General features: G+C 41.4%; 2 protein-coding genes across 2 annotated transcripts in view; both read left to right on the forward strand.

Annotated features, from left to right (window-relative positions):
- rasgef1ba (RasGEF domain family, member 1Ba) overlaps positions 1–14,099 on the forward strand; it is a 110,332-nt gene that overhangs the window by 64,816 nt on the left and 31,417 nt on the right. The gene's annotated exons all lie outside the window — the stretch shown is intronic.
- On the forward strand, positions 7,959–11,154 carry LOC311261951 (uncharacterized protein). Its single transcript, XM_084360987.1, has 3 exons — positions 7,959–8,104; positions 8,809–9,459; positions 10,390–11,154. Exons 2-3 carry the CDS (start codon positions 8,952–8,954, stop codon positions 10,893–10,895), a joined length of 1,014 nt encoding a protein of 337 aa, XP_084217113.1. The 5' UTR covers positions 7,959–8,104; positions 8,809–8,951; the 3' UTR covers positions 10,896–11,154.

The following is a 14,099-nucleotide window of genomic DNA, read 5'->3' on the forward strand; positions in this document are numbered from 1 at the left end:
CTTGTTAATGCTGGCATGGATTTCAAGGGATTGCACATTGCAAAAGTTGAGAACTGTTGCTCTGGTTTACTTAATGCTTCATGTTACTTCATGTTAACTTTTGGCCTCGTTTCTCGCTCTTTGATCTGTCAGGCTGTCTGCTTCTTGTACGTTCAAAGCCATAGGAGTACCACTCCCAAAGCCAGTTTTTACTGTTATATAAGCACATTCTTGGTTCAATTGGAACCAGCAGCTCCTCCACGTGGTTTCGATCAGCTGTGCCTGGACTATTAGGTGTTGATTGACAGTAGTGGGGGCTTGTATCAGGGAGAAGTGGCTGTACAGGGAGATGGTGGAGGTGGGGGCCCCTCCTGTGTGGTCGAGATCAGTTTACCAGAAGAAATGTGGACGCTTGTTTGCACTGTGAAAACAGTCTGAGCAGTGAAACGCCAGGCATTCCTCGGCCACCAAAAGGGGGTCAACTCGGTGACTTAGGTGGGACGCATTCCTCGCAGTCCCAGGGATCCAAAAAGCAGAGGGGGGGGCACGGGGAGGTGGATGGTGGTGAGGTCGTTTGCTGGAATCGGGAGTTTGAGGCTCCAACAATGGAAAATCTGGAATAATTTCTCAAGAATCACTTATTTGGTGGCTTATAGTGATTGAAGTTTTCTAGACATCAATTATTTAATTGCATCACATTCACTTGGCTTTCATCCAAAGCGCCATACTTTCTCAATCTGCTTGGCCACAATGATCTGACACCCACTGTCGTATAAACACAACCTCGTTGGGGTTTACAGTCCTGCTCACAAACATCATTCACACGTGGACAGAAGGAGTTGGGGATTGAGCCACAAACCCTATAATTAATGGATAACCTCGACTGATTATTATTCAAAAGCAGTTCTTACCTACACAAGTCTAATGTCTCTCCTGTGGTGTAACAATTTAGATGTTTTGCTTAATTACCAATAGATTTACTAAGATACACCTTTACAAGTATATGGCAATAACATTTCTTCATTTCATACGCATGTTCTGCAAAATGTATTTTCAGGGTGTTACAATGTTTCTCCATGTTTTATTTTGTTGGTGTAATTTCACTAATGCATTCTGTAATCATTGGTTGGTGCTGTAGTTGAGAAAATGTACTTAGTTACAGTCCTCTCCAGCTATTTTCAGTCAGATCTTGCACATTTTTTAAACTTAATACGTGGATGTTTTTCCATCTAGATAATGACATAGATATCTCAGACAGCCTACTCTTACAAACGTAGTCTAACGGTCAATGACCAAGGGTCCATTGTGAAATGCAGGTCACAGTGTTCTCGATTCGGATACAACAAATATCATTAACCACAGTGGATGTACTTTCTCCGCTGCAGACCACCATGGCAGGCCAACAGTGTGGACACATGACAAGGGAATCATTCATTTGGCTGTTTACATGTTCAATCCTTTAGTCTGCCTCGTCTACACGCCAGTGTCACGCCGGCTGACCCTGTGATGTAACCAGCGAGCTCTCGCTCTCAGGCTTGTGGGCAGACAGTGGACAGTTTCTCAGAGCACTGACCGACATTCACCATTTATGTCAAAGATCACAGTGCTCCCTTATGTAAGAATGCTCTACCTTTTTTGGTAAAAATCAACTGGAATGTGACCGTCTACGAAGGCAAATGTGCAACAGAAAAATGTGAGGTATTTTTGGAGTCTTTGTTCCACTTTTAGCTCCTCAGTTCCTGTTTAATGCTGCTGCCCATGCAAACAAAAGAAGACGGAATTCAAGGTGGAAATGACCCGTAGATTTACGCAGATTTGCAGATGACTGTGACTCAAATAAGACGCATGGGAAGCGGGTGTGTGACTGACGACAGTTTTAGCTTTACATGCTGATGAACGGAAAGGTGAAGTGATGCCTGTGTCCTATATTCTGTTGAACTGGATCCTAACTGTGTATTTCTGCAGAAATCTGTGTTCACATAGAGTTTCTGCCAAAGCCAAACCTTTACCACACACTTCCCCAGATGGTCTCTTGCACTTCATCTCAGATTGATCTGTGCTGTTGAATATATTACAGTGGACGTTATGGTTTTTTTCATATGTGCATCTGGGGCTCGTAGGAAATGTTTTGAAGCGCAGATGCTCTGCCATAAGTTCACTGTTGGTCAAAGTGGCCTCTGCAAATTGGTGGCTACTATAAAAATGCAAGCAAATTAGAGGGCATCCGGGCGAGGGACCAAGAGTTCTGTAATTCATTTGAGCGACTGGAGTAAAAGCTTTGAAAACAGAGGGGCTCCAACTCCACATCACAACAGCTCTGAAGCCCACTTTTATGGCTGATAAATGACCTGCCCTGGTTCTTCCATATGTGTTTTGAAATACTGTGGTTCAGCATCCCGCCCTGGTGCAGGGGCATATGCTTTGCAGCTGGAAATCACAGCTATAGGGCAACTTTTTCTGCATGGGTTGCTGTAATATCAAGAGGTGATGATTAGCTTATGATTACCACCCAAACACAGGAGATGCCTTGTCTTCTTTATAAAATGGCAAATGAAAGCTCACATATAGCCATCACTGAACGCCAAAGGTCTTTTTTCTGCTTTGTCTCTGCAAGGTTGGAAATTAACCCTCTAATTGGTCACCAATTAGATTAATGCAGGATTAATAAAAGTGGCCATTCAGGCCGAATATAGCACTAAGAAATGTTAGGGCCCTGATTGGTAGGCTCTTGTTGCTACAGGTGGTGAGAAGATGAAACATGATCCTAAACGTCCAGTTTGAGTAAGTTTATTAGACATGGAAATACTAAACTGCAGTTTATATAAGACAGGATTTTACAGTGTGTGATAGTGAACCACCATGAGCTAAAGTCGTGCCCATGTTCCAGGGCCACAACGTACCCAATATGATTGGTACAGCAAATGTTTGCTTCATATTTCCATTTCTTCACAATGACAGGAGCAATTATGGTTTGAGTTAAAATAGCTGCGCTTTGCACAGGCAACAAACCCCAGTCTCCGAAGTGAAGGTCCCGGGAGTAACCCACTCATCTATCCCTACCTCATCGCTTGTCCTTTGCTCACTGGTACTTACACACTTGCTTATGTAACTTAAATTACATAATTATGTGAACTCATTCTAACCTAAACCATGATATTTTCCTAAACCAAACCAAGTAGTAATTTCTGTGCCTAAACTTAACCATTTATGTGCCTAAATCAACCATTTCTGTGCCTAAACCTCACCAAGACTCAACCGAACGTCACGTCAGCTGCGGCTGGGATCAAAGAACTCAACAACATACCATTTTCTTCAGCAGACTGGTCATATAACTGCAACGAAACACAGAAGAAAATATAAAAAATGAGTATATTTTCACTCGCAAGCAGCAATTGAAGTTGAAGTGACTGAACTCACAAGCCCAGCTGTGCACTAAGCGTGTCTTTTTTTTCTTTCAAATGGCTCAGGGATGGTTGATTATTTGAATTGTGGAATGTGGACATTTTGCGTTTAACTACTTGAGTGGACTGCTTGCTACGAGGGCTCATCACTCTGATTCTTAGGGGGTATAAGCTTGAAAAAAAAAAAGCACAGATTCCACGAATTGCTGCACTGCTCCCATGTTGAGTCTTTGTTTGCGTCTGGTGTGAAAGTTTGCGAACCACTGATCTAAACAACACGGCTGCTGCTGGTTGTCAGGAGACATGAAAGGAGGGAAAATGGAGCCACGCCAAAGAGCAGCATGCCGGCAGGGATCCTGAGCTTCCACCATGGGATACCTCAGTTCTCCTCCAGCCTCAGCTGATGTAACCATCTCCAGCGTGTGAGCCGTCTGTACCTCAACTTACCTCGCTGTGTGCTCGCTGACCTGGTTTTCTGCACTACAAATCACACTGGGAGAAAATCTACTGCCTGTCTCTCCCGTTCGAGGACGGGAGAGAAGACAATCCAGAAGAGGAGGTCGTGCAGGCTCTGCAGTTATTTATTATTGCTATCATATATTAAAAGCCCGGCTCTTTCTTTTTGGTGTAGCCTACGGGCTATTTTGTCGACCATAGACGAGTAATTAAAGCTTCTCCCACAGCAGAAAGATCACAAGTGTGAACCTTGTAGCACCAAATTCTTCCTGCAAAATGATATCCACCAGGAATCCCTCCTTTTTATGTATTTTCTTTTTATTTTGGAGGTTGCTAAGGGGTCAGCTAATGATCTAAGTAGTAAAAATATGCAAAAAATCTGAGATTCAATTCCCAGTCAAGCTGTACCACATGCACAAAAGAGTATTCATGAATGATAATAAGCCAGACACTGCTGTTTGTGGTGTAATTAGCAACGATGCATCAAGATCTTGACCCTGACTGACCAGGTGTGTGTCCAGAGTGCTTTGGAAAGGATTTACCTTCTTTTGTTTGTGTGTGTGTGTGTGTGAGAGAGAGAGAAGAGCATGTGATGTTCCTCCGCAGGCCAGCGGGGAACAGCCTGGAGGCATGCATGAGTAATGAGATGAATGTCCAGTCGACTGTCTCGGCTCCCCTCTTCCTCTGTAATTACCTATGCTGTGGTGGGCTCATCATTTCTACATCTTAGTGTGTGTTTGTGTGTGTGTGTGTTTGTTCCCAGGCAGTCAGTGCTGTGCGCTCTGCTGTGAAGAACAACCTTTTATGTCAGCCTGCAGTTCCAGGGCCTGTAGCTACTGCCGAGCTTGAAACTACAAAATCAGACTTTTGTCTGGTATGTTGTATAACATCACCCCAACATATTGGTTGGGTTATTGATCAGTGAAAAAAAGTTGCATTTGCCGGACGGACTTTAATCCCACTATTAGAGCATTTCTGACTATATATTCTCAAGATGTCAGGACCTCCAAGGACTGCAAGAGTTTATTCAGAGACTCCCATATGTTTTCAATAACTGTGCTGTGACGATCAGGCAAATTAGACCAATAATGGATTACAAACCTTAGTTTGAACTGCATTATCTTCAATACGACAAGACAAGAATACAGTCGTTGTATTGTTATTTGTAACTGACTAGGTATTAAATATGCAGAGATAGAAAGGCAGCCTGAAAGTTCGAAAAAAGTCCAGCTAAAAATAACACTGGTTATTTTTGTGGTTAATTCGTGACCAAGTTTCATCTGTCTTTGTCGCTCACTTTTTCACTTCTCCTCTCTTGTTGTACAACAGTTGGGATGTTGCTTGGTTGGTGGTGATTTAACCGTCAGTATCACTGAAAGTGATCCCTTTCTCCCGTCACAAACAGTCCAACAGCCAGATACTGACTCCACACTGATAGTTCCTGGGCCCTTGGAAAGTCCCACACCAGCTGCAAAGATTTTCTAGGAACAGGAACTGTGTCCCTAGAAACAAAACTAAAACATATTTCAAGGTTGAAGTTCCCGTGTGCCGAAAAGGTCGCTGCAAAGGTTCCTGAGGTGGAATGGTTGGTTGTTGGAACCGACTTTGTACAGTCGATACCATCTTGCATTATAACAACGGGACTTTTCATGCACTCCCATCTTCCTTGTCAAACATGTGCTAATATATTGTACAGTACTCCCAGAGGCTAAAAAAAGATTTTCTTATTTCCTCATTGTGAGATCATGAAGAGATTCTCAACTCGTAATGTCAGAGTTTTGTTCTCAGTTTCTGGTGCGTAGTTGAGTTCATCATCTGATTTTATCTTTGGCTTGTCATCTTGGGCAGTGGTTCTTAACGTAACCCAACAGAAAAACAGGTTGGAAGCAGTGATCTGGGACATCTTTGTAGTTCAGGACAGCATTTAGAGAACACATGACATGCAAAGTCAAACACATTACAGGAGTACTGTAGCCTATTGTATAATTTGAAAAATGTGTCTCCAACACCTCGAACAGTATTTTCAGTAAGCTAGTGCAAAGCTAGGCTAAACATTTTAGAGATTGATGTGTTGAACACAGAGATTAAACTGGATCATCTCAGCTAGTTCTTGGTCAGGCAGTAAAGAAAAAATCTTGAAATGAGTACTCTTTAAAACAAACTATTGGACTTCATATGATCTGCATTGCAACTACATAAGGAGATAGTGACAGAAGAAAATGGGCTTTAACTGTAAATGATCTCCAGCCTTCTCTTTAAAGATTACTATCAAACTCATTCTCAGTCACTGTGTAACACAACAAAGGCTAAGAGCTCAAAATGCAAATCTAACTGCAGGAGAGCAGACTGAATCTGCATTAGCAACACTTTAGGACTCACTCCCCCCTGCTAATTGCTGTGTTTGTGGATGAAAGACTGAGGAGGTGAACCAGTGAAATAGAAGGAGGGACGTCAGAGATCTTAATGCTCTCAACAGACATCCAGGGAACGCACAAGACGGCCCATTAGCACCTCACAGCCTCTTTAGGAGCTGTTTCCTCTGGATGGTTGCCTCTTGTTATTCAAAGTTGAGCTGAATTTGTGGTCTCTGGGGACGTGTTCACACACAGCAGTTAAAATGCATCTTGGGGTGATAGATCGCATGTGGACGGCTGTTAATACAGGTGTGCCTGTAACCAAAATGCACAGAGGAAGCTTGTTTTATGGTTGTCAGGGACATGAGATTGAAAGAGATTACATCAATTACAGTCAATTTAGTCAATTCACAGTCAATTTAGTCATCTGTTACTGTTCTACTCTGGAGTTTGTTCTGTCTTGTTGGCATTCAGACCAAAGATAGCACTGCGTAAAAAAAAAAACCTGCAAGGTGCTATGTTGGTTGAGACTTACCATAAAACTACACACTGGTCTATATATGGATGATTGCAAGGTAAACACTAGAATTACACTCTTCATATTACAAAGGAATGTGCACTTTCATGTATTTGCTTGCTCTATCATATTCGGTTACTTGCTGGACGGCATGGCAAATGTGTAGCCAGGTTAAACTTTGTTTATCTTTACAACACTGCAGCTTTTCGCCTGAGGCTTCTCCGACACCCACTATGCCGACTGCTGTGTCACTGAGGTGGCTGCATTTGTTCATGCAGAGCGATTGTCTATCTGAACACAGCCTTTGTAGTCTACCAATGACATATACCTTAATCTCCACTATCATATTATTATAAACTTCCTTGTGTCCTAATTGTGGATGAATAAGTGGATTCTGAGTTCTCATGCTTTTGAATATTTCATTATACATACTGTAAGTTTAGCTAAACTGCCCAAACAAACAAAAAAAATTACATTTCTTTAACATGTGATGGTATCAGTGTAATTTTGTATCATCTTCCATCATGAATCTAGCAATACTGTATGCACAGATAATGTATGCGATCTGTGTCAACACCTGATTATATGCTGTTGGAGGGGGTATGCAGGAAAATAAACTCAAGGGTTTCAATAAATATTGTACAACCCGCAGTATTATATATGAATAGTATATGAATATAGGCTTACTGCATGTTGAAACAGGAATGAATATCTGATGTAAAACTCATCGTGTCGGCTACTTTAATGATCCCAGAGGAGGTGTAAATATTATAGGACCTGTACAGATGCAATATAGGGCAAACGGGAATGTTGCAGATAAGGACAATAAATAACTAATGAATATATAATACATTTTTTACAGTATGTAAATGAGTATTATGGGAAAAAGATTCTAAGAGTAGTATTTGTGTGTGCAAAATAATACAAGCAGGGTTTTTGGAGACATACAGAAGAAAAGCAGAATATAGTCAGTGCACTGTTTAGTTTTTTGTAATAATAATAATAATAATAATAATAATAATAATAATGATATTGTTTTCATTTCCTGTAATTTTTTTCCCAATTATTGTAACACTACGCTTCTGACGACACGTGACGTCACGCGCTCATCACGACGTCACCCGGAAGAGAGGAGCGACGTCGTGTGTGAGGATTGTTTACATTACTTGCAGCCTGCTAAAATGAATCCTCCGCTGATCATCTCGACCAACTCCGTTTCAACGACCAGAAGTAAGAACCCTTCAGGCAGCAGACATGTTCTGTTTGTGTTTTAAAAGGCAGCAGAGCGACAGGATGAGACTCATGTAGCTGGCTCAGCTAACTGTTAGCCAGCTGCTAACCTGAGCTGTGTTTGTTACACAGCAGAAATGGCTTTCTAGTTTGGTTTCACTCGGCTGGTAAGCTAATGAGCCATTCATTGCTAATTGTCCTGCTTCTAAAATCACCCTCGAGCCTTTAGAGTGTCGGACAGTGTTATGAAGCTAGTATTATTCTGCTTGTGTCTAAATTAGCTTGTTTGCTAACACTAAACTTTTCACCTGGTAACTGGCTTGTAACACCCAGTGTCAGCTAACCGTTTAGCTGTCTGTCTGGCTAATCAGCAAGAAGGAGTAATGTGAGGCTGTCATCCCTTCCTCATACCGACAAGGCATTCATATAACAATCTATGACTATGTTATGATACTGAATACACTGAGGGAGGTTGATAAGTTTGTTAGTAAGTTTAGATGCTAATCTGCTGTGGTTGCTCCCTCACACACAGTTCAGGCAGTGATGTACACTCAGAGTATGAAGGCCATCTAGCTAAAACAGCATTAACACAACATGATGTTCAGTTTTTGTTGCAGATGTTTTAGAGATGTGTTGTAATGCATCCTATGTGTTTCTAATATTTTATATCAGTGAGGGCAGACTAATTATTTAGAGAGTAACACAAGCCACAGCTCACAAAATGACCATAAAGTTGAATCACATTTCTCTAAGACAACTTCAGCAAAAACTGAACTTTATAACCTTCATGGAGGTAGGATTTATGTGAGGACAGTTTGATCTAGTGCCAAAATTGTACTGTTACTGTATTCAGCTGTGTATGTATGCACAGGAAAACGAGAAGCTGAGCGCTCAGTCAACTGGACAGTGGAGGAGACTCAGGTGCTGCTGTGCGCCTGGAGCGACGAGCGCGTCCAAAAGAGTTTGGCAGAAAACCTTCGCAACCGCCATGTCTTCAAACACCTCTCTGCCCGCATGAGTGAAATGGGTTTCTCTCGTAGTCCACACCAGTGCAGGCTGCGGGTCAAAACTCTGAAGGCTAACTACGTGAGAGCCAAACTACAGAGGAGCGTCGACAGCTCGCAGCCTTGTACTTTCAAATACTTTGCAGACATGGATGCTGTGCTGGGCCGGAGGTCAGCGGAAGGGGAAGGAGGGCCCTATTTTGTTTCTCAGGAACGGATGGCAGAACGCCACCTTGACTCCATTGACAGGAGAGGAAGTATCCCTGCAGATTTAAATTCTAATACAGAGATTAGTGGGCACCATTTTGGTTCCTCGGGGAGGACAGGAAGACAACATTTGAGCTCTTTGGAGGAGATAGGAGGCCGTCAGTCCTGGCAGCTGGATTCTGAAGTCAAGTTGGAGGACAGAGAAGATTCAACGGATGAGTTTGAGTTCAGCAATACAGGATTCCCGCAGCATCCAAGAGACAGACGACATGAAGCTTACCTGGAATCACCCATCCATCGAGAAATTACTGGTATGTACTGTGATTATATCCTGAGATTTGAAACTTTGTTGCATGAGGAATTACAAACATCCCCCTAATACAGAGCACCCAGTTCTCTACATCAGATGACATCAGAAATCTCATTGTGTTAATATTTTCTGAAGGTACCAGTAGTTATCCCTATAATATTGTCGCAGTATCAATATCGAGGTATTTGGTAAAAAAATATTGTGATATTTGATTTTTCAGCCAAGTCCTCTTATTTGTGAAGTACTTTTGAGGACATTTCAAAATATCAAGATATATATCGTATATCACGATACAGCCTAAAACATTTTTTGAGTCCCTGTTAAGTAGCAACACAGGAATATTTCCCAACTGTTTTTCATTATAGTCTGTGAAAATTGATGGAGATTTCTATTCGTACATTTTTTAAAATCATAATTATAGCAATATTTATCTGTAGGTAAAATTATCTTTAGAAATACTATTTAAGTTCAACAGGTCTAGCAACAGTGACAGAATAAAAAATAAATAAAATTGCATACCAATATTTGTAATAAATTTTAATCTTTTGTGCGGTCTTTCAAGTTTTGAGTATTTTGCATTTTATAGGACAACAAACTGGCAATGTGACTTTAGAAGTGCAGCTGTTTTTTCTGCATATACAATAGCAAAGCTCCTGTTTTGACCGCTTTTTAACAGCCCTTTACTTTATTCCACCTTATGCACCTTTAAAGTTGGCTATGACTTATTACAGTTGCTGGTTTTGTTCGACCAGCTGTCTAGAAGTTTAAGCTACTCAGTCAACTATCACATTAGTTGAAGGAAAGCAGCAAATAGTCACCTTTTGGCAGCAGGAATCAGATAATATTTGGTGTTTGTGCTTGAATAATTGTACAACTAGTCCATTTGAACGACTTCTGACTAATTGTGACTCTTTTATAACCTGTGTCATAGGTACACTTGTGGATAACAGCTTGAGCAGTCCTTCCCCACATGTAGTACCACCTCCACCTGCTCCTTCTCCTCCCCCTCTTACCCAATCCGCTGCTACTCCACTCCCCACACCCACAGATCCGAGCCCCAACCCCCTGCCCACCTCTGGCCACCACCACCCTGAGTCCACCTGCCTGGAGCCTGCACTTAAGCACCTGTCAGAGTGCTTCCAGCGGCTTGTATCTGAGACCCGGGGCCTGATGGTGCAGCTGGAGAGTCAGCGGCAGGAGCAGGCCCACTGGCAGCAGGAGCTCCTCTCCCAGTGGCTGCAGAGGGAGGAGCGCCGGCAGAGGGAGACGGCTGAGAGAGAGGAGAGGAGGGAGAAAGCTCGCATGGAGCATGAGATCAGAGTCCTGGAGCTCCTCACCAGTCTAGCCAGAGAACCTGGGTGTAAATGTGGAGGCAGTAAGACGGTAGCAGAGGCGCCAACTGGTCCAAATCATACCATGAACACAGGCGGCAATTAGGATGCCCTCACACTGAAGACTTTTACAGTGGTTAACCCAAAGTGTGGAATTCAAGCTCAGGTGGAACCAAATAACAGCACTGATAATGCAAACAGCCACATTCAGGGTGGCTTTGTTTAGGCCTTAAAGATGAGTGCTATGAGGAAAAGACCAAAAATAGTCAAAGACTTTGTGAGTTAAAGAAGATGATTGTTGAATAACAGGAAGTGGTCAGTTGTGCTCAGAAATTTTTACAGGAATAAACTACAGTTGAAGTGTTCGTCTGTGAGGGGATTTCTTAGGTGACTTACCAAATGTAATGAAACTGTTTCATGCACTTTTGTATAAATTAAAAAAATGAGATATTTCTAACCTGGTTTCTGTTTTCAACTGGAATCTGTCGGTCCACAGGGTAGCTTTTTCTTATAAATGCAAGTAAAGTCCTAGCTATAAGTTTGAAAGGTGCCATCTTGGCTCTTTGCTGTCATGGTGTTAGAGTTGACTGTGTTATCAGGAAAAGAATGACACCCATCTGCCACAACAGCTGAAGGTGCTATATGTAACAGGTGTCCAATTCCTCCATATTGCACCTTTAACTTTTAATGTATTTTTTTTTTTTTTTTTTTTACCAATTTTATTCAGATATTTAGGCCAAATCTAAATATGTTTGGCATTATTTTAAGACTTTTTTTCTAGAATTTAAAATAGTTCATACAGACAGATATGGTATACAGATGATATATTTTACAACACACTGTCAGTATGTGAATTATCTCCACAATGCCTTATAAACAAAGGTTTATGTCAGGAGATTAGAGTGACATATATGACAAATGTATTTTTTGTTATGTAAAGAAGACAAACAGATGCATGAAATGTCCACAGAGTGTGGGAGTATTTTTCAGGATGTTTGTCCAAGTGTCCTGAAGCACGACACTGAACTGTGACCTGAGTGCTGCGATCACAAATGGGAAACAACATCTTATTGTAAATTCCTGATGCCTATCTCCAGCGCTCGTGTTGGAAGCTATATGGGGAATGTAGCACAAACATAAAGTCAGTGTTTGTTTCCCTGCAGGAACATTTCAAATTCAGCACATCAGCCTGGATGTCTCGCTTGCATAACAGACCTTTAGCACAGTTCTGATACGCCAGACAGGATCTTTCTCCTTGAGAGTAAACATCAGACGTCTTCACCACATGTGGACATGTTGCACCTTTTTCATGTAAATTATATTTGAGCTGTTAAAGCTTTATCCCTTATTGCTATAAGCTTGATCAAAGTAGCCACACAGCAATATTTCTTTTGTGAGATGGGTTTTTTTTCTTTTTGCTTTACACTCACACTTACAGGAATCCAATTTATTAAACCTCCAGGCTGTGGCTGCCCCATGCTGATTGTTACCTGAATAGACAAACTGGAAACCTTTCACTCAGCCATTCAACACAGGCTGCCCTGAAGGGACAGAGTGTGAACGAGCTGAATTGGTAAAGCCCCACTTCCCAGTCTTTAAGAATAGCTGAAACCAGACTGATCACTGACAACACTGATCAAGCTGCTATTCTCTTCTACAGGCATGTTTGAGACCAGACACAGGAATACGAAGGATACGTCTTCAGCAAATCCCACGAAAAGACCAAAACCAACACTGCATTATGTCATGACAATAAAGGCACGCAGCCGTATTTATTTTGACTCAGTCCCCACTTACAGTGTCCTGCTGCTCCAAAGACTAGAGTGCCAAATGTGCAATATATTAATCCGCCACTGAAAATAGTCCCCAACAAATGCACCGTTTCCTCCTGGTTGAGGACCATTTGCCAAAACTCTACAGGGCCCAGCTGATTTAGAAAATGACTGAGCTAGGAGCCAGAGAGGAGATGGATAAAGCAGGAAATATTGAGAGACACATAGTTGGTTTTGGTCTTTTCATTTGATTAGATGACAATTGGTCACATCATCATGATTTTAGTACATTTTGTATTTTGTGAAAATGAAAATTTTAATCCAGAATTGATGATCATTTCTCAAACGCCGCATCTGTCAGAATAATCACCGTATACTGGACCTTTTCTGCTCATGTTCTTCTTCATGTGGTTGCTTTTCATGCTAGTAATTTCTGAATAAAAATCCACTACTTTGTCACATTCAGTGTCCAAAGTGTTGTGTGGATGTTGTCGTAAAGTGGTTGGAAAACTAGACATAAAGTGAGAGAATCCACAGCCTTCTTAAGATGTTTGTTTCAAGGTCCTTTTAAACCCTTTCAAATATACACAACAACAGATAATACTGTTTGTTCATCAGCTGTGATCATACATTTAAACTCTTTCCCATGTTTTTAATTGCAGTATATGAGAACGAAAGTTGAAGTGCCAAAATTTCCATTTGATTTGAAATCCTGGTTGGAACATGACCATTATTTGCAGTGTTTGCCAACATATATTGTGTTCGTGTCCCATGAGGCCCAACATACTGACTGCAATCCTGACCTTTGCGGTCAAACTCTGTGCAGAGAAGCGAGAGAAAAGCTGGATTAGTGCATATACGTAAAGCTGCGCTAATACCAGATTACGTAATACCTCTGGATGTTGATGAGATTTGGGATGATTTGCTGTTATTCTACCGTGGCTTATTACTCTGTTCGGAAAAGTGGAGAAAGTCAGCCACGCACAAAGGATTGTCGTCTTCGTAGAAGTCACATTTCTTTCCTGTTTAACTGAACTACAGGACAACACGTCTTCTTCTGTTGTCGAAAGATAAGCAGAACAGTTGTTGTAAACAAGCGACATGTGCTTTTGTGTTAGAATTTCATACTTTCTGCAGATGTAAAAGAGTATTTTGTCTCTTGTAAACCCAATTTCTCCTCTTTTCAGGTTTTCATTCTCAATGTACCTGTCTTTTCAGATAAAAGCTACATAAATACAAATGACTTAACTAATAATCACACAGTGGCCCATTATAACTCCGCAGCTAGAACACGGCGGCAGTGGGTTTGCCTGAGAACGCTTCATCAAATGATTTAATACAGTCGACATTAAAATACAATTGTTGTTTGCATGTTTATTTCATTTAATCTCTTCTTCTAAATCCAATGATTCAGTCCCATTCTGGACTTATATAATGTGAGCCAATGTGAGTCATTTTGCTGACAAAAGACAGCTTCCTTTGTATGCGCCGCCCTCTTAGAGACAGTTGTCACCTTGAATTATTTGGACAAACAATGA

This window comes from Pagrus pagrus (genome assembly GCF_965226575.1).
Source record: "Pagrus pagrus genome assembly, chromosome: 8".
NCBI classification, from domain to species: Eukaryota; Metazoa; Chordata; class Actinopteri; order Spariformes; family Sparidae; genus Pagrus; species Pagrus pagrus.

Coding starts and splice junctions, on each gene's coding strand:
- LOC311261951 (XM_084360987.1), top strand. CDS start 8,952: ATGAGTGAAATGGGTTTCTCTCGTAGTCCACACCAGTGCAGGCTGCGG. Junction 9,460..10,389: donor CATCCATCGAGAAATTACTG/GTATGTACTGTG, acceptor CCTGTGTCATAG/GTACACTTGTGGATAACAGC.